The sequence below is a fragment of the Zymoseptoria tritici genome, chromosome 2 (assembly GCF_000219625.1).
Source record: "Zymoseptoria tritici IPO323 chromosome 2, whole genome shotgun sequence".
Classification (NCBI taxonomy): domain Eukaryota; kingdom Fungi; phylum Ascomycota; class Dothideomycetes; order Mycosphaerellales; family Mycosphaerellaceae; genus Zymoseptoria; species Zymoseptoria tritici.
The window spans coordinates 2,408,812-2,432,092 of NC_018217.1; the positions used below are offsets into that span (position 1 = coordinate 2,408,812).

Sequence of the window (23,281 nt, forward strand, 5' to 3'; positions counted from 1 at the left end):
TGATGGCGAGCATGTTCCAGTATGCAGTTTACCGATGGAGCAACACAAGTCGTTCATGTAGTCTGCATCGCCGGGAGAGTCATTGAGCGTACTCATTAGTGAAGAGGTCAATGTCGCTGACATCTCTGGGGCCATGGAGCAAGTTCTGCTTTTTGAGCCAAGTCAAGAAGTGCGTCCACTTGGCAGCGTCCATGTAGCCGAGTTTGTGGCCATCTGAGTAGTATTCGTTGATGCGGGACTGGCTTTGGAGCAGGAAATCCTTGGACCTTGAAGGGGTGACGACTCCGAGAAGAATGTCTGCCGCGTCATGGGGGTTGTCGATCGCGTGTTGGTATCCCTCGCGAGTCGCCACGACAAATGCAGCGAGGACATCGTCTGCAGGACTGGAAGCAGCATTTCGAGCAATGATAGGAGAGAAGCCGTACGGGATGTCGTAGTCCGCCAGGGTGAAGGTGTTCGTCTTGACACCCTCGGTCTCAGCTTCCATCCCTTCCCAAGGAAGGAAGATCCAGGTCGCGTCAAGCCGGCCCGCTTTGACAGCATCAAACATGCTGAGCTTGCCCTCGGAGCGCTCAATACGGACTTGCTTTCCATCGCCACCATCATGATCGACCATCGCCGCAACAATCGAGTCTTCATACCTCGCATTATAGCTGCCGTACGTCTTGCCCTCACCGAGCTCCCGCATGCTGTTCAGCTTAGTTCCGACGATGGCCGAAGCATCTTTCTGCAAAATAGCATATACGGCTTGAAGTCGGAGCTTGCCACTTTCGTTGTATGCGATGCAGGATTCGGACGGGCAGATAGCCAGGTCGACTTCTCCTGCCTCTAGCTGTCTCGCTGGAGTCTTACTGTACTCGGCGTCTGGTGGGACGAGCTCGACGACCAAGTTGTGTTTTCGGTAGTAGCCTTTCGCTTGTGCGAGGTACAGACCACTGTGAATCGTGTTGGGTGTCCAGTCTAGAGCGATCCGCAAGGTCGTCGGCGCCATGTCTGCTCTTCTCACGGCGATGATCTAGGTGTCGTGTGTCTAGCAAGAAGAAGCTCACCCTCACGTCCACGGGTTGGATCTTGTTCATGACTAAGCGCTCGGAGATGGCTCCGCTACCGATTTGTCTTTCCCGCGGATCAGATCAGATCACGATCATCATGTCGTCTTGCACGTCGTGGCACAAAGTTGACATTCGCAGTGGAGGTCATCTCACCGTCCAGACAACATCATATTGTCATCTTTGATGATGAGTTGCAGCTGATCAAGAATTGAGTTTCGGTCGGATGCTTGACCAATTTCCATTGCCTGCAGTGGTGTGACAGTATCGGCTTGAATCCCGGTATCACTGGAGCATTGACATTGCGACCCCCTCGACGACTTCACTCCTTCTGTCTTTTCTGGGCTCACGCTCCTCACAAAATCATGCCAAAGTCGAGAAAGATGTTATCCAAATCGCAACTCCCTCTTTTCCTCCCTCTCCTCTCCACCTTCTCGAGCACCTGCGCCGACATCATTCCAGCACACTCCATCGGCAACGCGACATGGCCATATCAAACATACAGGACCACAAATTTCACTCCCCCGTACCTCTCCATTTCTCGATCACCTGAAGCCCCTCCGGTCGACGAATGCGATGAATCTTCCGAAGCCTACCTCTTCTTCGCTCCTCTGGGCACTGCCTTTGAAAAGTCTCCTCTCATCATGTCCGATCGCACGGGCGACCTCGTCTGGAACGGTCCAAATGCCAGCACATTTGGATTTGGCGTGCAGGAGTATCAAGGAGAGAAAGTGCTCGTAGGCTGGACTGGCAGTTCATTCCCGGAACCCATCGGTCGAGGCAACGGTGCCGTGGCAATCTGGAACAAGAACTACGAACTCATCGCCAACGTGACCCTCCCTGGAGATTTCCTCGAACTGGCAGAGAACGCGACGTACCCATCCAACATCGATCTGCACGAGATTTTCATCACCGAAAAGGGCAGCATGATCGTCACGGCGAACAACGTGACGGCAGCCGACCTTTCCGAAATAGGTGGTTCTAGCGCGCATTGGATCGTCGAGGCCCAAGTCTACGAAATCGACATCGCGACCAATGATGTCCTCTTCGAATGGAAGTCTCTTGACCACCTCGAAAAATTACCATTCGCCGCGTCCGTCTACCCTCTCGGCAGCGACGGCTTCGACGGCTCAAATCAGACCCTAGCCTGGGGCTACTTCCACATCAACGCCGCATCACCCTACCTCGACGGCGGCTACCTCCTCTCCTCCCGCTACCTCGCCTCGGCCATCGCCCTCGACTCCGAAGGCAAAGTCCTCTGGCGTCTAAGCGGCATCAACGGTAGCGACTTCACCCTCGGCGAAGGTGCCGACTTCCGCTACCAGCACGACATTCGTCTCGTGGAGACATCGGAAGACAATTCAATCCTCACTCTCCGCCTCTTTGACAACCACAACTCCCCCATTGAGAACAACACCACCCCGTCATCGGGCAAGCTGCTTTCCGTCGACCTCAAAAGCAACCACGTCACCCTCCTCCAACGCTTCCTCAACGAATCCGGTCCCGTCTACCCCACTGCGCAAGGTGCCTTTAACCCCATGGAGAACGGAAATTACTTCAAAGGAAACGGCTTCATCCCTGTGTTGGAAGAGTTCTCCCCCACCGGAGAAATTCTCTCGACGATCCAATTCGGCGTGGCCAATACCATCCCTTCAGGAGGCTACGTCAGCGGCGCGAGAGGAACGCTCTCCTACCGTGGTTTCAAGCAGACGTGGGTTGGGTGTCCAACAACCAAGCCGAGCGTCGTGGCGGAGAAGTGGGATGAAGGTGAGGGTGTGAGGGTGTGGGTAAGCTGGAATGGGGCGACCGAGGTGGTTGGGTGGAGGATCTGGGGTGGGAAGGATGAGGGGAGTGTGGCGGTGATTGAGGAGGTGGAGAAGGTGGGTTTCGAGACAAAGGTGGAGGTGGAGAGTGTGGATGTGGGATATGTGAAGATTGAGGCTGTCTGGCGGGAGGGAGCGGAACAGAGTTGTGCTGGTGGCGGAGATGGGGTGTCAGACTTGGTCGTCGTGCAGAATGGCAGTTGAGTAGCGTGATGGGAGGGCAAAATTTCATGTTAATGTTTTATTGTAATCACAGGCAGCATTCATGACTGAAGAGCGAGTCGTGTTCACACTGAACTCTATCACAATCTCGTCTTTGACTACCCGCCTCTCTGGCTCCATTCTCAGGACCTCACCTTCCTCCCGTCCCAAACAAACGATCCCCGACATCGCCGAGTCCAGGCTTGATCATCCCCCGCTCATCCATCTCGGCATCAACACCTCCCACCCAAAATTCCACCCCATCCTTCCCTGCCTCCCCAGCGGTCCTCAACCCTTCCTCAGTCGCCAGCACGGAGATTGCAATAATCCGCTTAACGCCCCATTCCTTCAAGGTCTCGATCGCCGCGCAGACCGTCTGGCCAGTAGCGATGATAGGGTCCACAATGATCGCCAACTCGGAGGGTCCAGCGGACGAGCTTGAGGTAGCGGATGAAGTAGTGGAGGAAGAGTGGTAAGGGAGGTTGTTGTAATACTCCACGGGTTGCAGGGTGGACTTTTCCCGGTAGAGACCTAGATGGTGGACGGGCACGGGTTGAGGGAGGAGGGATTGTAGCGCGGACACCATGGAGAGGCCGGAGCGCAGGATGGGGACGAGGGAGATGGAGGTTGGGATGGAGTGGGTTGGGTAGGAGTAGCCCAGAGGGGATTTGTCCTGCGATGGAGGGTTAGAATTGATGTTTTGGAGACCACGACTTCATGTGTATATATATATTGGACTTACGGTGCCGGACTCTTGCACTTCCAGACTGGTGGCTAGAGCTTCGCTGCCGACTATGGTGGCGATCTCATGGATGAGGGACTCGACGAGTTTTGCATTCGTGGAGGCTGATCGGAGGAGGGAGAGTTTCGCTCGAACACAGGGATGTGTGGAGACGTGGACGTTGGAGGGAGTGGACATGATGGTCGTGGTGGTCAAGTGTGATGAGGCGATGATGTTGATGAGAAGGGAAGCCAGTGTGAATGGGAAGTTTTGTACACTTTGCTTGCTTGCTATCGATTTGATCGCAATGTTTTAGATAGCTGCGAGTGGGGCATGGAGGTATCGGCGAGCACCGCCCGTAGAGACAAGCTTTGCGTATCATCTTTTAGCGTTGTTCTTCGTCTTTTGCCGACTTTCCTTTCTCTTTCCTACATCGACGTGCCCACGGTCCGGAGCTTTTGAAGTCGATTGACCAGGTGGGAGTGGATATGGACATGCCCTCGCAGACGATGGATAAGGTGTCTTGGGTAGACACGCCGCGTTTTCGTGGGATGTCGCGGTAGAGCTTGTAGGTGATGACCGGACCGACTTGGTATTGTGGCCATCCTCCGACTTCGCATTGTCGCCGGCGCTTGTCCATCTCGAACTTGGAGTAGGACATGGTGTCTGGTATTGATCGTGGTGCAGTTAAGGATATGATTGTGATTGACGAGACTCACCCATCGGGCCTACAGCCCGGCATATATACATACTCTCCAACATCTCGACCTCATTGATCAGAGCTCAGGGTATGACCTTCGGTATACCGTATAGGGCTGCTGTACTGCAAGTTGCTGGGCTGGACGCCTGATCGACTTGAGATAAAACAGACCTCACTCGACAACATTCATATTCATGTTCGGGCCCGAAATTCCGGGGCCGATTGATGGAGGCGATGCCATTGCAATTGCGGGTGTTTTGCGCCTTGCTAGATGACGGATCCGGGTCTCTGGGTCTCTGATCAACTGCTTAAAATGTACAACCGCCGGTATCCCGACGATGCGCAGCCACGATTGTTCGTCCAGCTCGAAGAAAAGGCTCCGACACTTCGCCATTGCTTACCTTCCAAGGTTGGTACCTTGTGGTCCTCTCGACTTCGGCTCATCGCTATCGTCCCGTGCCGAGGAACCCTTGCATGCTTGCACCTCCCGCGATGAGACTATGAGACTTACCTTCCGACTTCCTTTCCCCTTCGAGGTTGTAATCAATCGAAGGCGATGCTCGAAATTGCTTGCTACAATGCCTTCCTGTCAATTTCAACTTCCCTGTGAACATGAAGACGTCCAGCGCCAAGCCATGTCCCCAATATGAAGTGGACGCGACTCAGAGACTCGACGGGAGATCGCCCAGCGCTCGAGCACGTACCCCAGATCGCATCCCTGAAAAAATTCACAACTCCCCGGTCGCCCACTGTTGGGGGTCCAACAAGTGGCCATATCGTGATTCAAGCGCGCGGGGTGTATATTTGCGATGAAGAGGAGAGCGAAGGATGTATCCCGCTTCCAGCTCCAAGGCCTTCTCGCAACGTCCCGCTTTCGAAGATGTCCCGGACGTGCCGGCTCCTGAAGAGGTCCTCCCTCCAGATCAACAACAAGAACGTCGACTATCGACAAATACCACCACAAGCCGGCGAGACGAGACACGTTGTCTCAATCGACCCTCGCGTCCAGCATCGGGAGTCAGCCAGGCTGCGTTGCTGAAGAACAAGTCAGCGAGCAGTACCCAACAACATCCATATTTCGCAGAAGACTTCGAATTGGACGATCGGCCCCATCATGCATCACGCCCCTCCGAGTCGACGATAGCCAGGAACTTCAGCCGGAGACGGAGCAGCAACTCACGCGAACCGGAGATTGATATTTCCGCCTTCCCACCACCGCCTACACAACCGCCTCGCCTTTCCACCAGCACTCGTCGATCGCAGAATCCCACCTGGGACAATGTCGACAAAAGTCCACCTCGTTCTTCCTTGTTACCGCCCACCTCCCGCCTTCTCACCGAAATATACACAATCTCCTACCTCGTCTTCTTCTCCATCTTCGGGACCCTCGCCCGCCTCGGAACGCAATGGATCACCTTCTACCCAGGAGCACCCATCACCACGCCCGTGCTATGGGCCAACATGGCCGGCTCTCTCGTAATGGGCTTCCTCACCGAAGACATCAACATCTTCCTCACCCACCACACACGACACATCCCCATTCAAAACGGCGAAATCTCTCCCTCGGACCGCACCGAATTAATGAAGACCAAAAAGACCATCCCCCTCTACATCGGCCTCGCAACGGGTTTCTGCGGCTCCTACACCTCCTTCTCCTCCTTCGCCCGGGACATCTTCCTCGCGCTATCCAACGACCTCCCCTCTCCCATCTCTCACCCTTACACCGGCGCCACACCCTCTCCCTCATCCACCAACTCCCGCCATCCAGGTTACTCGGTGGAATCCCTCCTCGCAGTCATCCTCTCCACCCTCGCACTTTCCGTCGCCGGCTTCCTCGTCGGAACCCACCTCGCCTCCGCCGTGCACCCCTACACCCCCTCCCTCGCACCTCGCATCCTCAAGAAAATTCTCAACCCAACCATCCTCCTCCTCGGCTTCGGCTGCTGGATCGGCGCCGTACTCCTCTCCATCTTTCCACCCCACAACAAATGGAGAGGTGAAGTCCTCTTCGCCCTCGTCTTCGCTCCTCTCGGCTGTCTCCTCCGACACTACACTTCCCTCCTCATGAATCCCCTCGTCCCGACCTTCCCCCTCGGAACATTCACAGTCAATATCTTCGGCACGGCGGTGGAAGCGATGTGTTATTCCCTGCAACATGTCGGACTGGCGGGGAGTGGATTGGTGGGAGGTGGAGTGATAGGATGTCAGGTACTGCAAGGGGTGCAGGATGGGTTTTGTGGGTGTTTGACGACGGTCAGTACGTGGGTTGGAGAGCTGGTGGGGATGAAGAGGAGGCGGAGCGGGTATGTTTATGGGACGGTGAGTGTGGGTGTTGCGTTGGGATTGGTGGTGGTGATTATGGGGAGTGTGAGGTGGAGTGTTGGGTTTGAAGATGCCGTTTGCAGTACGGGGTATCCGAATAAGGTGCATGGATGATTGGGGGAGCAGGATTTACAGGACTGTGATTTTGGTTTGTGTGTGGCGATATATACCCCATGTTTGCGGGTTTGGATGTTTTCCCTTGTATATATACTTGTTCCTGATAATGCTCTCATCACAGCGAAGCTACATACTGAGTCCTCGCCTTCCAGACGTCTACGACCAAATTGCCTGCTAACTCCTCGACCAGATTGGAGTCCTCCAGACCTTGCCGCCTCCCCTGTCCCGCCCTACGGCTACCTCTCCCTCCTAGTCACGCCTTCTTACTCCTCGCAATCCACTCCTTGACAAGCTTCGTCGTCTTCTCGGGGTCCTCTTCAGGCAAATAATGTCCACACCCATCCCCAAACCCTTCAAACCTTACCTCCGTTCCCTCGGCAATCCAATCCTTCCACACCTTCTCCACATCATGCTACAATTCAATCAGTACTCCCTTCAACCACACCAGAAGTCGACCACATCAAAACTCACCATCCTCCCCAAATTCCCCCTCGAATACAGCACCATCATCTCCGTCCCCACTTTCCTCCCCTCCCTCTGATCCTTCTCCTGCTCCTCCACATCCACCGTCGCGCCCGCCGCATAATCCCCACAACTCCCCGCAATACAATCCGGCGCACTGAACTGATGACAATAATGAGCGATGGCGTCGTTTTCTTTGAATTTCGCCGCGAAGGTGGGATTGGAGCCCTTTGCGCGGGCGATCATGTCTTTGCAGTAGATTCCGCCGCCGAGGGTTTCGATGAGGTAGGGAGCGGTGGGGATCGCGAGGAAGGGCCAGTGGGCGTAGGCTACCGATGCGGTGGGGGAGGAGAAGGAGCGCCATTGTTCTGAGGGGGTTGTTGTTAGTAGCGGGTCAGGGAGGAGGAGGAGGAGAGGTGGGTACCGGTCGTGGGCACGATGTCCATGAGGATCGCGGAGATGATGTTGTGGGAGGGGTCGTTGTCTACGAGGAGACGGTGGCCGATACGGCCGCCGCGGTCGTGGCCGCACCAGATTATGGGCCGGGAGGAGTCGAAGACGGAGTGGAGGGCTTCGATCAAGAGCTTGCCGACAGTGCGCTTGTCGTTCTTTGGTGGGAGGGAGGAAAAGCCGTAGCCGGGAAGCTGGAAGCATTGTCAGAGTGCATCGGATTCCTTCGTGATGAAGGTATTTTATAATTTGGTTGGTGGATAGTATTTACCTCGGGCACGAAAAGTGAGATTTCATCTTTCAGGTCGGCGACCATATGTCTCCACCTGGAGGATTAGATTGTCAGTCAATTGTTCGACAGGCTCGTAGCTTGGAAATGGAATACATATAGCTGGACTCGGGCCACCCATGAACCATACAGAGGATTGGCCCGGAACCTGTGTCATGCGAGAAGCTCTTGACATTGCCGCCAGAGGAGATTTTGGTGTCGTTTTCCTTGAAGAAGGAGTGCAGCGACTTGAGGTTTTGATCGGCCATGGTGATATGATGTGTTATTGTATCGCGTGTATTGTAGGCTTTGAAGGTCGATGGAAGAGTGAAGTCGATCGACTCATTGAGGGGTAACTATATATTGATATGCCGTGCGACTGTCCACTTCTGCACCATCATGTATTTCTCATACCATAATAAAGACGTCGTTTAGAACGTTGACAGAAAAGAGCTCTCTCACGCAGGTCAGTCGCCGAGGGACACACTTGCAATCATGGCCGCGGAAGTCGCACAGTGGACGACAAAGGACCTTCTTCAAACAATCCTCCATGGCGCCCGCTTCATCAACTCGATATCTTCACAGAAACATCCTCGGGATCGGAGGATGAGGAACGAGAGCGACGAGACGTCGACGATGCCATCGGAAGAACAGTGTCCAGGAGCGTGGTCGATATGTGTCTCTCAGTCGTCTCGCAAAACCAGGTCTTACCTTGACACTTCCGACCTTCCGACAGAACCCTGTCGTTCATAACAGAGGCCCTGCTGTTCGACGAGATATTCTTCGGCGTGAGACTTGTTCGGTATCAGCTGGAACGTGATACTTGGAGGAATGTGCTCGTCCAGTGGCATTTGCACACGTTTTTCGGCTGTCGAGTCCTCTCGATGTTACCTGTCCTGTATATATACACAATCCATGGCAGTCTCCATCTTCTTCTGGATCGTGTTTCTTGAGCAAGCTTTTGGTGGGAACCTGGAAGCTTTCTTCGGATGTTGCTGCCCGCGGCCCTGAACTTGGAGTCAACCAATCGCCTTCCAGGTTCGTCTGGCGGATCCGGCCCTTCCACGTTTCTCGGCTGCTTCGCCCGACATCTGCGATCCTCCCTCACCACCTGTGCCCGTCCAGCCCGTCCTCGTCCCACCACAACGCCGTGTCTCGCCATATTCCTCTCACTCTCACCCTCACACACGACACCCTCCCGACCAAGCCATTCACCATCTTCACGAACACCATCGTTCACAACAAACTCCTCCCCTTCAATGCAGCCGCTTTGAGGCTCCCCCTGCTCGGCGCCAAGCGGGCGCAAACCACGCCTCAACACGACTTACGATAGTTCTCGAGTATGTTCCTCGATGAACAACGTCTCTTTGGACGCCAGCTATGGAACCTCCCCGACACCTCCGCCACGAGCGCCGACATCAGCCCGGAATGCACTCCCTTCACGCTGCCTCAGAACGGTGTCATCCAGCTTGCGGACTCGGTCATCACGCTCACCACCGATGTCATCTTTCAACCCGTATGCACCGGAAGTCCGCAAGAGGATTCCTTCACGATTGGCCACCTTCGAGATCCATTCTACGCCTCGACCATACCCACCGTATATGTCATCGCATCCGCCATGGTCATCGCGTGGGTGCTGGTCATCATGCTGGCCATCACATCGCGGACCTCATATCTCGGCGCACCGCAAAGCGCTCCTGCGTTTAGCAACGGACATGGCATAATCGGAGGAGCGAGCGGAGGGACGTCAGGATTATCAGGCGCGGGGTCAAGACCATGGTTACAAAAGGTGGCAGCGATCGCAGTGGCAATATCCTTGACCATCGCCACGGCAGACACTTTTGTCGTCGCGGAAAGACAGTACAGCCTGGGACTCATGGATGCGGTCGCACTTCGACGGCAAGTGCTGGGATCACTGGAGATCCGAATAACGAGAGTGATGTCGGACATCTTCCTCTGGCTGGCACAGGTGCAGACACTCATACGACTCTTTCCTCGGCATAAAGAAAAGGTCATGATCAAGTGGATTGGATTCGTCTTGATCATCTTTGACACGGTGTTTTCCTGCTTGAACGCGTTCTACTACGACAACACGACGCTTGTGGCACGACGGACCTTTGTGGATGCGATCCCCGCGTTGTCTTATCTTTTCGAGCTGGCTCTGGGGTTGCTCTACGCCGCGTGGGTCGTATACTACTCGATAACGAAACGACGATACGCATTCTACCACCCGAAGATGTGGAACATCTGTGTGATAGCGCTGCTATCGGTGGTGGCAATTCTCACGCCGGTTGTATTCTTCATCACGGATGTCATCGATCAGGATGTGGCAGGGTGGGGTGATTATTTCCGATGGGTTGGAGCTGCAGCTGCAAGTGTGGTGGTTTGGGAATGGGTTGAACGGATAGAAGCGCTGGAGAGGGATGACAAAAAGGACGGGATCTTGGGGAGGGAGATCTTCGATGGAGATGAAATGCTCGACTCAAGTCCTGGTGGAGGTGAGGAGGCGGCGTGGAGTCAGAGTCGGAACTTGCGGCGGAACTTCAGACGGCATCGCAAGGATGATGATGTTGGTGGTGGAAACGCAACAAGCAAGGCCGAAAAGGGAGGGTTCAGCCAGATGACACAGCGATTCCGATCGAGACATCAGCAATCGCCGTCACATTTTCCATTGGGGAGAGCGCATACCGGGAATGTGCCTTTGAGCCAGAAGTATGGCATTCGCAGGACGGAGACCAGAGCCAGCCATCAACCGGAGACGACAATCACAAGTGGACCTACTCCTCCAATGCCAGTGATGAGCCCTGTCGACAGGGGGCAGAACACGAGCGGGGCGAGCACGATATACACGGTGAGGTATGAAAACGGGGCAGACGTTCCCGAACCGGTCATCAGGTGGAGATCAAGCACGAATCGCAATACTTCCAAGAGGACCACTCAGAAGACTGCTCATCGCGATGCGGAGAAGGAGGCCCTGGATGGCGTCGATGAAGCACCGAATCGGAATCGCGAGCAGAGCAGGTGGAAGGGTGTGCCTAATCCGTTCAAGCGGAAGCGGACATCGCCTCCGCAGGAGGTCCAGCGTGCGCGACAGGCTGCGAATGACAGCCAATTGCCTTCACATAACTTTTCGAAGTGGGATGTGAGGAATCGACTCGGTGTGCTCGCGGCCGAGACTGGCGAACGGATCCGGGATCGAGCTGCCACCCGCAGTACTGAGCCGCAGGAGACTCTGCCTGTGACGATCATCCCAGCGCAACCTCGTGGAGGACGGACGTGGACGCCAGCTGCGGCGGAAGAGGAGGAGTCCTTGGTCAAACAACGGAGTGGAAACTCTGACAGCCCGCCGCGCTCAGCTGACACGACTGTCACCACTTCGTCGACTCTAACCGCGAATCCGTACCATGCCCGCGAACCTCAGTCTCAAGCCCGGGCAGCGCACAACGGTAGAGAACCGACTCCGCCCGTGCTGCAATTGCGACGTACTGAGATTCCGCGGTCCGACAACATTAGCCCTACAACAGCAAGGAGCGGGCCGCCGCGAGCGGACGACATCAGTCCTGCGGCAGGACGTAAAGGCGCAACAGTCGTTGTGCCAGCTCCTCCACGACGAACACCTGACCAACGAGCAACACCAGCGGCAGAGGATCGTAGTGCGGCAGGCTCAGCTCCGCCGTGCAATACACCTGGGCGGTCCACATCGAATGAGTGAATTGGTGGTCGATGATGGCGGCGACGCCTCCTGGACGACATCTTGTGGGGAATTTGTTTCTTTCTTTTCTTGATTTAGCGCGGCGCTGGCGGTGTATATACCCTCCATCGAGGACGATTAGGCATTTGAACGAATGAATGGGCGAAATCTGGACGATCCAGACCCGGTACGAACCACGAACACCTGTACATACTATGATAGAAAAGTATTCTTTTATTGCCCACGATCATCTCGGGTCCGTTTCTGAACTGTTGAACTGAGCTGCCCACGTGTGCGGCGCTTCGAGCTCGCGGAACCGTGCGTCTGCGCTTGTCATGACGTTTGAACCGGAGGGAGCTCCAACTCATGCCCATCTCCCAGCACTTGTTGGACAGACACCCTTATTTAATCGAGCAGCGTGCATACCACGGCAAGCCATTGGAGATCATTGACTGCATTCCGCATTTGTCCTTCCTAACAGTCCGAGATTCGTCCTAGGCAGCCGCAATCAATCGACTTGCTCTCCGCCGTCTGTCCAAGCTTTCCCCAGCCTTCAACCAGCTTCGGCGTTCGTGCCTGATCGCCCACCTTATTATCGTCCACCGGCTTCGTGCATCAGTGCATCACACCCCTACGCACCACCTCATACCTCACCTCTATCGACTCACCTCCTCGACAGCACAATCCATCAACAATGTCCCTCTTCGGCGACGACGACCCACCCGCCGCTGCTTCCACCCGCCGCGCGAAATCGAGCCTCTTCGACGACGACAACAACACGCCAGGCACACCCTCCAAGAAAACCTCCCTCCACGCCCGCGGCGTGTCGAATAGTATCTTCGCCTCCGCCGACCCTCCCGCTGCAGCAGAAGAAGACGACTCCCCTTGGGGTTTCACGCCCAAGAAGTCAAAAGGCGGCAGTGGCAATGTGATCAAAACCCTGCTCGCTGATGCGGCTGTACCGGATGGGTATGTCGACGCTTTTGACGAGCTGCAAGTCGGGGGTAGGGTGAGTGCCGACGATGCGCAGAAGTTGGTCAAGGAGTGTGGAGTTGGCGTGGGAGACAGGACGGAAGTGTGGAGGATTGTGAGCGCGGGAGACCAAGAGTTGGAGGGATTGGGACGGGGTGAGTTTTTTGTGCTGTTGGCGTTGGTAGGGCTGGCGCTTGAAGGGGAGGAGTTGGGATTAGATGCTGTGGATGAGAGGAGGGGACGCTTGCCGATTGTTAAGATGCCGGTGAAGAAACAAGCAAATGCTGAGGTGCAGGCGACGGAAGGTGGACCGCCGACTTCGTTTGCAGCTGGGTTTGGAGAGGCGGATCCGTGGGGGAGTCCGGAGATGCATAAGGGACATGGACATGTTAATGGTGGTGCTGGTGGAGGAGCGGCTTCTCAGCAGCAGAGGACGACGAGTTCGTTTACTACGGCGAGTATGGCGGAGTCGACGAGTGCGGCGGGTGGGAGCTATGGCAATGGTCAGACGAATAGTAGTGGTGGTGGAAGCTGGGGAGCTTCGGCTGCGTATGGCGCGAGTGGTACGGTTGGGTTTGGGAATGGAGACGCTGTGGAGGATGGCTTCGGAGCGGAGGGAACTGGACATAGTGCGCCTCCACGACGACCTCAGCAGCCCCGAGTGGCCACCGGGAAGGGTGTTGAGGAAGTCATTACAGTGAATCTGCTGGATGAAAAGGAGGGCATGTTCCTGTTCCAACACCGCAACTACGAAGTGGCGAGCATCCGCCGCAACAGCAAGGTCATCAGACGGTACAGCGACTTTGTCTGGTTGCTCGACTGCCTGCATAAGAGATATCCATTCCGTCAGCTGCCGCTCCTCCCGCCGAAAAGAGTCTCCATCAACGGCAACCACATCGCGACCGACTCTGCATTCCTCGAGAAGAGACGACGAGGACTGGTGCGGTTCGCTAACGCTCTCGTCCGCCATCCGGTGCTCAGAGAGGAGCAGTTGGTCGTCATGTTTCTCACGGTTCCAACGGTAGATGCATGTCTTCTGATATGAACTTCTTACAAATGCTGACTGTTATCTTCTAGGAACTCGCCGTCTGGCGCAAACAAGCCACCATCAGCGTGCAAGAAGAATTCGTCGGCCGCGCCCTGCCTCCCACCCTCGAAGACAGCCTTCCCCCAAACCTCCAAGAGACCTTCGACACGGTCCGCAGCGGCGTCCGTCGCAGCGCGGATTTGTACATCAACCTCTGTACCCTCGTTGAGCGGCTGTGTAAACGTAAAGAAGCCCTCGCGGCGGAATACGGACGACTGAACCTCAACCTCGTGACCTTGACCGAAGTGACGGCGGATACTTACGCCATTGATCCGAGTGATGTGTCCGCTCTCGATGTGGGACTGAGAGGGAGCGCGAGGCATATCAATACGAGTCAGAGTCTGTTGGAGGACGAGGCGAGGGCGTGGGATGAGGGTGTGTTGGAGGATTTGAAGACGATGAGGGATGGATTGGTTAGTGTTAGGGAGATGTTTGAGAGGAAGGACAGGTTGGCGAGGGATAATATCCCGCAGCTGGAGAAGAGGATTGCGGGGAATGAGAGCAAGTTGGCGGCGGTGAGGGCGAAGGGGGATGGAGCGAAGGTTGGGGAGGCGGATAAGGTTATTGCTGCTATTACTGCTGTGAGTATATTGAGGAGAGGTTGTGATGGGTGGACGAGGATCTCTGATTGCTGACATGTGTGATTACAACAGGACAAACAATCGATCGTCGACCAGCATGCACGCGGCGTGTTCATCCGGGAATGTGTGAGGGATGAGTTGTTGCATTTTCAGAGCTCGCAGTATCGGGTCAGTCGATTGCAGCAGGAGTGGGCGCAGGAGAGGGTCAAGTATGCCGAGTTGCAGGCGGATAATTTCAGGGGATTGGTGGACACGGTGGAGGCGATGCCGTTGGGGGATTGAAGTGAATGAAGGTGAAATGGTTGTTCGATATGCGTCGTTGTATGGCGAAGAAGAAGCTGGCAGTCACAGGCACAGAATGTCATCGATATAGACAGTCCAGGTGATGAGAGCAGGTGATGATCATTTCCATGCATGTGTGTCGTTTTCTTCATATGTGCCTTCCTTCCCTCATATGTTGGTGAAGCTACGCTCGGACGTCGCGTCTGCCTTGTCTCCTTCACCCGATCGCGTGCCGTCCCAGGGATAGTTCTATCGTCGTGACTTGTCATTTTGCAAAAAGGAAAGTGAATGCACAACGACTAGACTACTGCTTTCCTCCTCAGGCACCTTGCTGTACGTCCTTCTTCATCTAGTCGTCGAACACCTCTCTCTCTTCGACCCTCTTCTCATCCACCTCCATCAACCACTACCACGCCTTTCGCGCTTCGACACCACCACGCTCCTTAACCACTTCAACACATCGAGATGCCCAAGCGGAAAGTCGAGGAGGAGACGATGGCTCCTCATGGCTCCCCACCAGCCAAGAAGAAGAGCACCAAATCTCTCATAGTCGGCATGCCCAAGGAAGGTGAGTCCATTTCTATCCACTGGCAGCACCCAAGACACCGCGGAACGTTGCCGCCGCCCGTTGGTGCCTTATTCTGGTCGTAAGGCTTGATCGCGGGGCATCCGCCATCCTTGTCTCGAAGAGCCGGAGCCGCCTCCAAGCACTGCGTCACATTCATTCGACTTTGATTCCTCGACTACGATCCAGCATCTTTTCTACTTCCCTACATCCTCCCCTCCTCGAGCGCATGATACCGACGCAATAGCCTGAGCCTCGCCATCTGCCACTTCTCCACCTCGACCAACGACCTCTCCGATCCTCGAGCTTCCTGCTAACTTCACGATGCCACCAGCTTTGACATCCTCGCAAAAGGCCGCGGTCACCGAGTTCACCAGCGTCACACAAGCGGATAAGAGCACGGCTGCGAAGATTCTCAAACAGCACAATTGGAATGTTGGTGCGGCTGCAAATGCGTAAGTCAAGATACACCCTGCTTCATTCCGAGGAGTGAAGTGCCCGAAGGATGGAGCATGAACTGTTTCAAGACATGCGTGGTTGGTCAAGGATTCGTCACGCGCCCGTCCACGACTTGGGCATTCCTCCTCCTCTCGAGTCTTCTTTGCACCACAACCTCCAGCAATCCAGCGGCATCGCACTGCACGTTACCCACTAACATGACCTTCCTCCACAGATACTTCAACAACCCCTCCGGCGGCGCCAACCCGCTCAAAGCACCCCTCAACAAGCTCTTCGACAAGTACCGCGATGACCCACGCAACTCACCCGATGAGATCAACATCGAAGGCACCGGTAAACTCCTCGGCGATCTCGACATTGACCTCTCGGATGTCAGCGCCTTCATCTTCTCCGAAATCGTCCAATCCCCATCTCTAGGCCTCATCACACGAGAAGGATTCGTAGACGGATGGAGCGAAGCAGGCACAGACAAGCTCCCACAAATGCGCAACATCGTACTGCAACGACGGTCGGAGCTCCCCACAGATAAGGAGATGTTCAAGAATGTCTACAACCACACGTTCGTGCTCGCGCTGCAGGAGAAGCAGAAGGGTCTGCCCATGGAGATTGCGATGGAGTTCTGGCGTGTCCTCCTCACAGCTCCGTCATTCGACTGGCGGACGGACTCGACGCCGTGGCTCGAGTGGTGGTTTGAGTTCTACGAGGCGAAGGTCAAGAAGGCGGTGAACAAGGATTTGTGGAAGCAGACGCTCACGTTTGCGTACGAGACGAAGAAGGACGATTCGCTGAGCTTCTGGAGTGAGGAATCGAGTTGGCCGAGTGTGATTGATGAGTTTGTCGAGTGGGTCAAGGCGGAGAAGAGGGCTGCTGGTGCTGGTGGTGCGGATGCGATGGAGATTTCATGAGGTCGATGTCTCGAAGGAAGGAGGATCGGTTTGAACATGGCGGACTCCCTGTCACCGATCCGATGACTTTGCGAATGCTCCGGCGATCAACTGAGCTGTGCAATTCCTGCTGCGACTTTTAGCGATGGGAGCTCTCATCGAGCATTTCCGCGAAGCCGTGTGGCGCGAGGATGGATGAAAGTAGGCTCTATACTTACTACGCCTGGCATTCGAATTACAGCAGATACTACATTGGGATGCGAGACGGCATCTGTCAATGACGAATGAGACATGAGGAGTCTGAGCGTTACATCTTGTGATCACCTCCGTCGGTCACAGCCTTGACCATCATGTGGTGTCACGATTGGGCTTCAGGACAAGCCGATCGAAGACTTCCGTTTCCGAGACCGCAGGAAACTGATCAGCAGACCGACACAAGGTCGCAGAGACAAGCTTTCAGAGTGATGCTTGTTAATACCCTCTCAGAGTCTCAAGCAACCAGGTGCTGATCCTCTCTGATTCCGCACTTCCTCCGCTGTACACATCACTCTCAACCGCATGACCAGTCCCAAACACAAATCACTCGTCCGCTCGGCTCACTTGACGTGATCTCGATCGCTCAGAAACAGACCACGCGCTCGATTAGGTCGTCGCTAGAAGCTTTCACATGCGGTCGATCATATTCGTAGCGCGACCAATCAGCGTCCACTCTGAAGCCATGCCATGCCTTGCGTTGATGGGAAGAGTCGACAATAAGACTTTGTAGTGTTGACGGGCGCGAGGATGGGAATGTGATGAGTGCATATAATGCAGTCGTGTCCCGCCATGGTGCGGTCTTGCGATGTCTTGTTGTTTCGTCGATTTTCTGACGGCGAGACGATTCCAAATTTGCAACCTGTGAACGAGGCGGATCACGAATTCCGAAGTGAGGTAGACGCGGTCTTTGAGACGGTCGGTGTTAATCGCGCAAGACATGCTTTCGGCAGGAGGTCGATGACGAATGATTGATTCTAAAGAGCAGAGGTACAAGTTTCCATACAACCAGCGGAGTCGACGAGGTTGACGCTTTCTTGTTGCAACAAGTTGAAGTTGCAAGGGACCCTTGACGACATCATGGAGTCCAGACTGGAGGCCGGACCCAGGGCCGAATACAGCAACGTCGACGTCAACCTCAGTGACAACGATACTTCCACCCACGATGGTCAATACAACGAGTTTGCGAGTTTCCAGCAGGGTCAACGGCATCGGCGAACGATAGTCGGGAGGATTCGGGCGTTGTTGGGGATGAGTCCGCGACGGAGAGGCAAGGTGGAAGGAGATGGTTTGGATGCTCGTTCGGATGGGTTGTTGTTGAAGAAGAGACATGAGCCAGCGTGGAATGTGCGGCGTGAGAAGAAGACTTCTGCGTTTGGATGGCTGGTGCGAGTCGTGTGGGTGTTGCCATTGGTTCTGCTTTCGATTTTGTGAGTGCTTCTTCCTAGCAAGCAAATACCGTTTTTTGACCAACTCCGACTAACGCACTGTGGCAGCGGAATCTTACATCTCCTCCAAGTGTTCATCGGAAGCGCAAGATTGCTCTGGGACTTGAATACCACCGATGCTTTCCTTCCGGACTTTGGCACACCGGGACACATTGGAGCCGGTCTCGCCAACTACCCGACCGACGCAACGCGAAATGTGCAGCCCATTCCGTGCCATTCGCACAACGACTACTGGCGACGAGTCCCCCTCTTTGAAGCCATTCACTACGGCTGCACGAGCGTCGAAGCCGACGTCTGGAAGTTCGACGAAGAGCTCTTTGTCGGGCATGACACGGCCTCTTTGACCCGTAATCGGACCTTACAATCCCTCTACGTCAACCCCCTAGTCGATCTCCTCGACCGAATGAACGACCCGACCACCCTCCTCCCCTCCATACGCACCACGCCACGCGGCATCTTCGACGAAGCTCCGGAGCAAAGTCTCGTCCTCCTCATCGACTTCAAAACCAACGGCGCGGAAACATTCCCCCTCGTCCTCCAACACCTCGAACCCCTTCGCGCAAAAGACTACCTAACCTACCACGACGGCACAATCCTGCACTCCCGCCCCATCACAATCGTAGTCACAGGAAACGCTCCCTTCGACCTCATCCTCAATATGACCACCCACCGGGACGTATTCTTCGACGCCCCTCTTTCCGCCATGTTCGAACCACCCTCTCCTTTATTCGCGGCACCCATCCCCACCAACGAACAAAAATACAACACCACCAATTCCCTCTACGCCTCCGTATCCTTCACCCACGCCATCGGTTTCCCCTGGCGTGGTCGCCTCTCCTCTTCGCAGCTCCACCTCTTGAGAGGACAGATTCGCGGCGCGCATAGGAGGGGACTGAAAGTGAGGTATTGGGATACGCCGGGTTGGCCGGTGAATTTGAGGGATGCGATTTGGGGCGTGTTGATGGAGGAAGGTGTGGATGTGTTGAATGTGGATGATTTGAGGGGTGCGGCGGTGGGGGATTGGAGGAGGAGGGTGCATGGGTTTTGGTAGGCTGATCGCAGGGAGATGGGGAGGATTTTGATGAGCGATCTTGTTGAACGATGATTCAGGTGAGGATATGATTAGCGAAAGATACCCACGATAGCACGATAGGAGCAGCGCCTGACGCGATGAAATAGAGAATGAAGCAAGGAACATTTCATTTCCGGCTTTTCCGTCGAACACATCATATGGCACTTCGCCCGTTTGAGTCCTATGATGTGAAGCAGCAGCAGAAGGGTATTCGCAGTCACATTATTACATCCATCACACATGCTCAGTCGCCGAGCACACTTTCCTCCTCCATCGGATCCCCATCAATCATTTCCTCATCCTCTTCCTGCGGCTCTGGTTGATTGTCATCATTCAGCTCCCTCGTCCTCGCCGCCTCCTCCTCCTCCTCATCTTCAATCTCGTCATCCACCTCATCCTCCGCCACGATAGCATTCGACTTGAAATTTTTCTTCACCGCAGCAACCCCATTAGCAGCAGGACGAGCAGGCTTCGCCTTTGACTTTGAGCTCTTGGCCGCCGCTTTCTTCTTGCTCACAGTCGACAAGTCTAGATATGCTAGCACTTCCTTGAAGTTCGGCCCGAGCTTCGTCTTATTCCGCTCCAATCGCTTTCGGGTCGCGGGACTATCAATGACTCCTGCCGCGATGGCGAAGATGAGCTTGCCGGTAAGTTGGCACAGTTTCTGCTCGGCGATCAAGGGCTTGGCGAGTTTGGCATCGCGGTCTTGTTGCCTTGCTTGTGATTCCTGCTCGTCATCAGAGTCACTGTCGGACAGCGGATCGTCATCGATGGGATCCGCGTCGACATCGATGTCGGCGTCGTCTGTGGTCGTCGACTCTAGCTTCTTGCCGACTAGTCGTGCGAATTCCTTCTCGTGCGCTATGAACACTTTCATCACCGCTTGCTCCTGCTCGGGCTCCATGTCCATGATCAAGACAGTGTAGTCGTCGCTAGTCCCAGGCTTGGCGTTCTGAGTACGAAGGACCGCCGCAGATGTGTACAGATCGAGCAGACAGGTGGTGACCGAATAGCAGATCTGATCACCCGCTTTGCGAGAGTCCAAAACACTGGTGACTTTTTCCACGAATGCATCGCGGCGTGCTGCGAGTGGTTCGAGGAGGTCGAACATGTCTGTGGAATTCGTGCCAGCCTTGACCGAGTCCATGATCGACGACAGCTTCCATTGAAAGTAGAGCATGGCCGCGTCAGCAGCACGAGCGGCGATCAGATCTTCCAGCGCTGCTTCCTCTGGGCTTGGAGTCGTACCAGACGAATTGACGGCACGCAAAATGAGATCGACGATGAAGTCGATTGCGCCATTGTACTCAACCTCAGTTTCATCATTGCGAGCTGCAACACTGCTGTCCTCGAGAGGCTGAATGCAGCTGGAGACTGTTGACAGCCGTACAATTCGCAGTAGATTGTTGCTGAGCGCTGCCAATTCCTCTTGCCGTGATGCCCCGCGAACGGTGATGGTGGACACGTCGAGCAGCTCGGCCAGATTCCCAACGACATCATCCCATAAGCTGCTCAGCTTCTCCAGAGCACCATCATCGAGCTCGCCGTATGACTTGGCGTGGAGAATAGCCGCAGTCGCAGGAGCAAGCACGTCGTCGGTCCCATGCGACATGAATTGCTTTCGAAGATCGTCCAGAAGCGTGCTGTTGATTGCTGGGTCTTGACGTAGGCTTTGGAGTGTCGGCAAGCTGAAGACACTTTCGAGACGGAGCACTGCTGCTGCTGTACCCGGAGTGTCTCCAAACTTCTTGAGCAGCTTGGGAGTCAGATCAGAGAGGTTGCGGACAGCCTCCTCGAGGTCCTCTTGCATGTCTTCGCGCTGTTTCTTGTTCACCTTGGTCTTTGCAGCAGCCATAGGCTCGGCGAGGGTGCTCAAAGAACGCTTGACGCAGGCGTTCAGCACCTCCAGTAGGATGACTTCCTCTTGCTTTGGCAATTTACACTCTTGTTTGAACTGTGCAATCGTGTCATCGGTGTTGCCCTTAAGACGGTCGTCTGAATGATCGAAGAGCAAATATCCGGCGAGGGCTTGCCACTCTTTTAGCTCATCCACCTTGCTGTAGATGGAGTCGACGGCGAGTGTGAATCGCGACTCGACATTCGTTGCTCGCAGGATGAGGCTGCCGTCCGCAGAGTTCCTTTGTAGATGGTCTGGAACATGCTCGTCGACATCGTACGCTGTGAGCATCTCTGCAAGAGATCTGAATTTGAGCCACTCTAGTCGTGGTGCCTCGAAGTTGTCCTCGCCTGGGTCCGGCAGAGTCTCCTCGAGACTCTCCAAGCCGCCGAGATCCGTCAACTTTGACTCGTAGATTTCATTGACATTCTCGGCGAAGAAGCCAGCGACAGCTTTGCGAATTCGAGCCTCATCATGGAACACAAGCCGGCCCACGGCATCGATGTCATCTGGTTCGAGGAGACTGTTCTGTCGCAGAGTGTCGAGGAGCTCTATGCCAGCAATGCGCACGTTGAGTTCAACATCTGAAGTTCCAATCTCAACAAATCGAGGTCGGAACTTCTCTGTGAACGTCCGTAGCCCACCGAGCTTATCATCGTCCTTGTACAGCCGCTGGAGCTGCTTCAGGACTTCGCCGCGGGTCGCGCCTGACTCATCACTGAGGAGCCAGCCCAGGTAGCGCAAGTGGTGGACATCGAAGAAGATCTCTGGTACCGTAACAATCCAGTCTCCCAAAGCGGCCGCACAGTCACGGCGAACAGTGGGATCGATGTCGCGGTAGCGATGTATGAAGATTGTGTCGAACCAGTCCTTCAGTAACTTCCGAACAAGCTCAAATGCTTCACCAGCCTCTTTCGCCTTATTGGCAAATTCTTTCGCGCGCTCCTTGTTCGGTCTTGCTTTCTTCTGCTCCGTCTGGGCGTGTCGCTGACTGCTGGCAGATTTATCCGAAAGATCTTTGGCCACTTCGCAGAGAGCTGTGATGATACTGAGAGAGCACACTGCGGCGGTGTGTCTGAAGGAACGATTGGACGCAGTACTCATTGTGGAGAGCCATACTTCAATGTTCTCCATCAGCTCCGGATTTGAGACCAAGAGACCACTTGCACCCAGCGCCTTGGTAAATCGTTGCAGGAAAGCAGTGATGCTCTGCTTGAAGGCAGCTGTGTTCTTACCCTTTGCGATCAGTGGGTATTCTGTCGGCTCCGTGGCCTGATGCTCGTCTTGCAGGTCGGTCAACCTCGCAGTTGCGCCATCTGGATCCTCAATGTCATGCTCTGTGAGCTTGCCGCTGCATCCTGCGCATTTCAGCACAAAGTTGACCACGTCGGCCAGAGCGAGCGATTCGTGCTCTTCGAACGCCTTCAGCCAAGCAGACACGACCTCGTCCATCGTCTTGTCGTGTGCGAATAGATCTGCGTACAGGCCTCCAGCTGCTTCGGCATCGTTGCTGTCAATAGCTGTCGCCTTCTTCGGTGCGCGTTTCTTCGTGGCATTTCCTCTGAATGGCAAGGAGAGCCCATTGGTCTTTGGCTTCTTCTGCGCTGGCTTTTTGGGTGCGGTCTTTGTAGCAGTGCTCTTTGGCTTTCGCGATTTGGACTTTTTGGTCCTTTCACGGATTTCCTCCTCGTCGGGTTCGTCGTCCTCAGGATCGCTCGCCTCTTCTGACTCTTCATCGTCCTCCAGCTCTGCGTCCTCTGCATCGTCTCCGCCGCGCTTTCGTTTCGCCGTGCCGCTGGAGGCGAAATGTTCTGTCGCCTTGCGAACCCTGGCTGAGGCGCGTGGAGCTGTCGTAGACGCGTCGGGTGATGAGGGTGAGGCCGACGCCATCTTGTTGAATGTTTGTGAGATAGCGCGATGCGATGTTAGGACTGTTGCGTGTGAAAGGCCGCACCGGGCAAAAGTGGTGTTGATGCTGGCGGGTTCTCGAGAGATGCGACGACGAGCGTGTTTGGTCCACGCGACGAACGCGACCCCTCCAATCCTTAGAGCTAAACTGAGGTAGTGGCAGATCCGAATCCGAGACCGACAATGCACATGCGAGCCACGACCATCACTCTTCTATTGCCTCTTCCTGCTTTCAAGCAGTGAGATGACCGATATGGGGCCAAGCGTGTAAAATCTTCATGACTATGCA

At 55.0% G+C, this 23,281-nt stretch overlaps 10 protein-coding genes across 10 annotated transcripts; 6 read left to right on the top strand and 4 right to left on the bottom strand.

Moving 5' to 3' along the window:
• Nucleotides 1-79: 79 nt before the first annotated feature.
• Nucleotides 80-1,079, bottom strand: MYCGRDRAFT_90926 (uncharacterized protein; the record flags this gene model as incomplete). The annotated part of the gene is made up of 2 exons (XM_003855396.1): nucleotides 80-877; nucleotides 1,050-1,079. The coding sequence occupies 2 exons, from the start codon at nucleotides 1,077-1,079 to the stop codon at nucleotides 80-82; spliced, it is 828 nt and encodes a 275-aa protein (XP_003855444.1).
• Nucleotides 1,080-1,432: 353 nt separating this feature from the next.
• MYCGRDRAFT_68660 (uncharacterized protein) lies at nucleotides 1,433-3,076 on the top strand (the record flags this gene model as incomplete). Its single annotated transcript, XM_003854992.1, has 1 exon — nucleotides 1,433-3,076. One exon carries the CDS (start codon nucleotides 1,433-1,435, stop codon nucleotides 3,074-3,076), a length of 1,644 nt encoding a protein of 547 aa, XP_003855040.1.
• Nucleotides 3,077-3,224: 148 nt separating this feature from the next.
• On the bottom strand, nucleotides 3,225-3,992 carry MYCGRDRAFT_36976 (uncharacterized protein; the record flags this gene model as incomplete). Its single annotated transcript, XM_003855395.1, has 2 exons — nucleotides 3,225-3,746; nucleotides 3,816-3,992. The coding sequence occupies 2 exons, from the start codon at nucleotides 3,990-3,992 to the stop codon at nucleotides 3,225-3,227; spliced, it is 699 nt and encodes a 232-aa protein (XP_003855443.1).
• Nucleotides 3,993-4,807: 815 nt separating this feature from the next.
• Nucleotides 4,808-7,221, top strand: MYCGRDRAFT_90929 (uncharacterized protein; the record flags this gene model as incomplete). The annotated part of the gene is made up of 3 exons (XM_003854993.1): nucleotides 4,808-4,848; nucleotides 5,340-6,751; nucleotides 7,124-7,221. The coding sequence occupies 3 exons, from the start codon at nucleotides 4,808-4,810 to the stop codon at nucleotides 7,219-7,221; spliced, it is 1,551 nt and encodes a 516-aa protein (XP_003855041.1).
• MYCGRDRAFT_68667 (uncharacterized protein) lies at nucleotides 7,187-8,401 on the bottom strand (the record flags this gene model as incomplete). The annotated part of the gene is made up of 5 exons (XM_003855394.1): nucleotides 7,187-7,345; nucleotides 7,405-7,763; nucleotides 7,820-8,039; nucleotides 8,117-8,171; nucleotides 8,231-8,401. 5 exons carry the CDS (start codon nucleotides 8,380-8,382, stop codon nucleotides 7,187-7,189), a joined length of 945 nt encoding a protein of 314 aa, XP_003855442.1.
• An 897-nt stretch (nucleotides 8,402-9,298) lies between these two features.
• On the top strand, nucleotides 9,299-11,825 carry MYCGRDRAFT_108169 (uncharacterized protein; the record flags this gene model as incomplete). The annotated part of the gene is made up of 1 exon (XM_003854994.1): nucleotides 9,299-11,825. The coding sequence occupies one exon, from the start codon at nucleotides 9,456-9,458 to the stop codon at nucleotides 11,823-11,825; it is 2,370 nt and encodes a 789-aa protein (XP_003855042.1).
• Nucleotides 11,826-12,498: 673 nt separating this feature from the next.
• On the top strand, nucleotides 12,499-14,726 carry MYCGRDRAFT_99206 (uncharacterized protein; the record flags this gene model as incomplete). The annotated part of the gene is made up of 3 exons (XM_003854995.1): nucleotides 12,499-13,797; nucleotides 13,854-14,444; nucleotides 14,517-14,726. The coding sequence occupies 3 exons, from the start codon at nucleotides 12,499-12,501 to the stop codon at nucleotides 14,724-14,726; spliced, it is 2,100 nt and encodes a 699-aa protein (XP_003855043.1).
• Nucleotides 14,727-15,459: 733 nt separating this feature from the next.
• On the top strand, nucleotides 15,460-16,655 carry MYCGRDRAFT_99207 (uncharacterized protein; the record flags this gene model as incomplete). The annotated part of the gene is made up of 2 exons (XM_003854996.1): nucleotides 15,460-15,746; nucleotides 15,965-16,655. 2 exons carry the CDS (start codon nucleotides 15,616-15,618, stop codon nucleotides 16,653-16,655), a joined length of 822 nt encoding a protein of 273 aa, XP_003855044.1.
• A 1,512-nt stretch (nucleotides 16,656-18,167) lies between these two features.
• Nucleotides 18,168-19,139, top strand: MYCGRDRAFT_14739 (uncharacterized protein; the record flags this gene model as incomplete). Its single annotated transcript, XM_003854997.1, has 1 exon — nucleotides 18,168-19,139. A coding segment is annotated over one exon (972 nt), but the record flags the coding sequence as incomplete, so codon positions are not given.
• Nucleotides 19,140-19,417: 278 nt separating this feature from the next.
• MYCGRDRAFT_55591 (uncharacterized protein) lies at nucleotides 19,418-23,055 on the bottom strand (the record flags this gene model as incomplete). Its single annotated transcript, XM_003855393.1, has 2 exons — nucleotides 19,418-22,356; nucleotides 22,471-23,055. 2 exons carry the CDS (start codon nucleotides 22,972-22,974, stop codon nucleotides 19,432-19,434), a joined length of 3,429 nt encoding a protein of 1,142 aa, XP_003855441.1.
• Nucleotides 23,056-23,281: the final 226 nt, after the last annotated feature.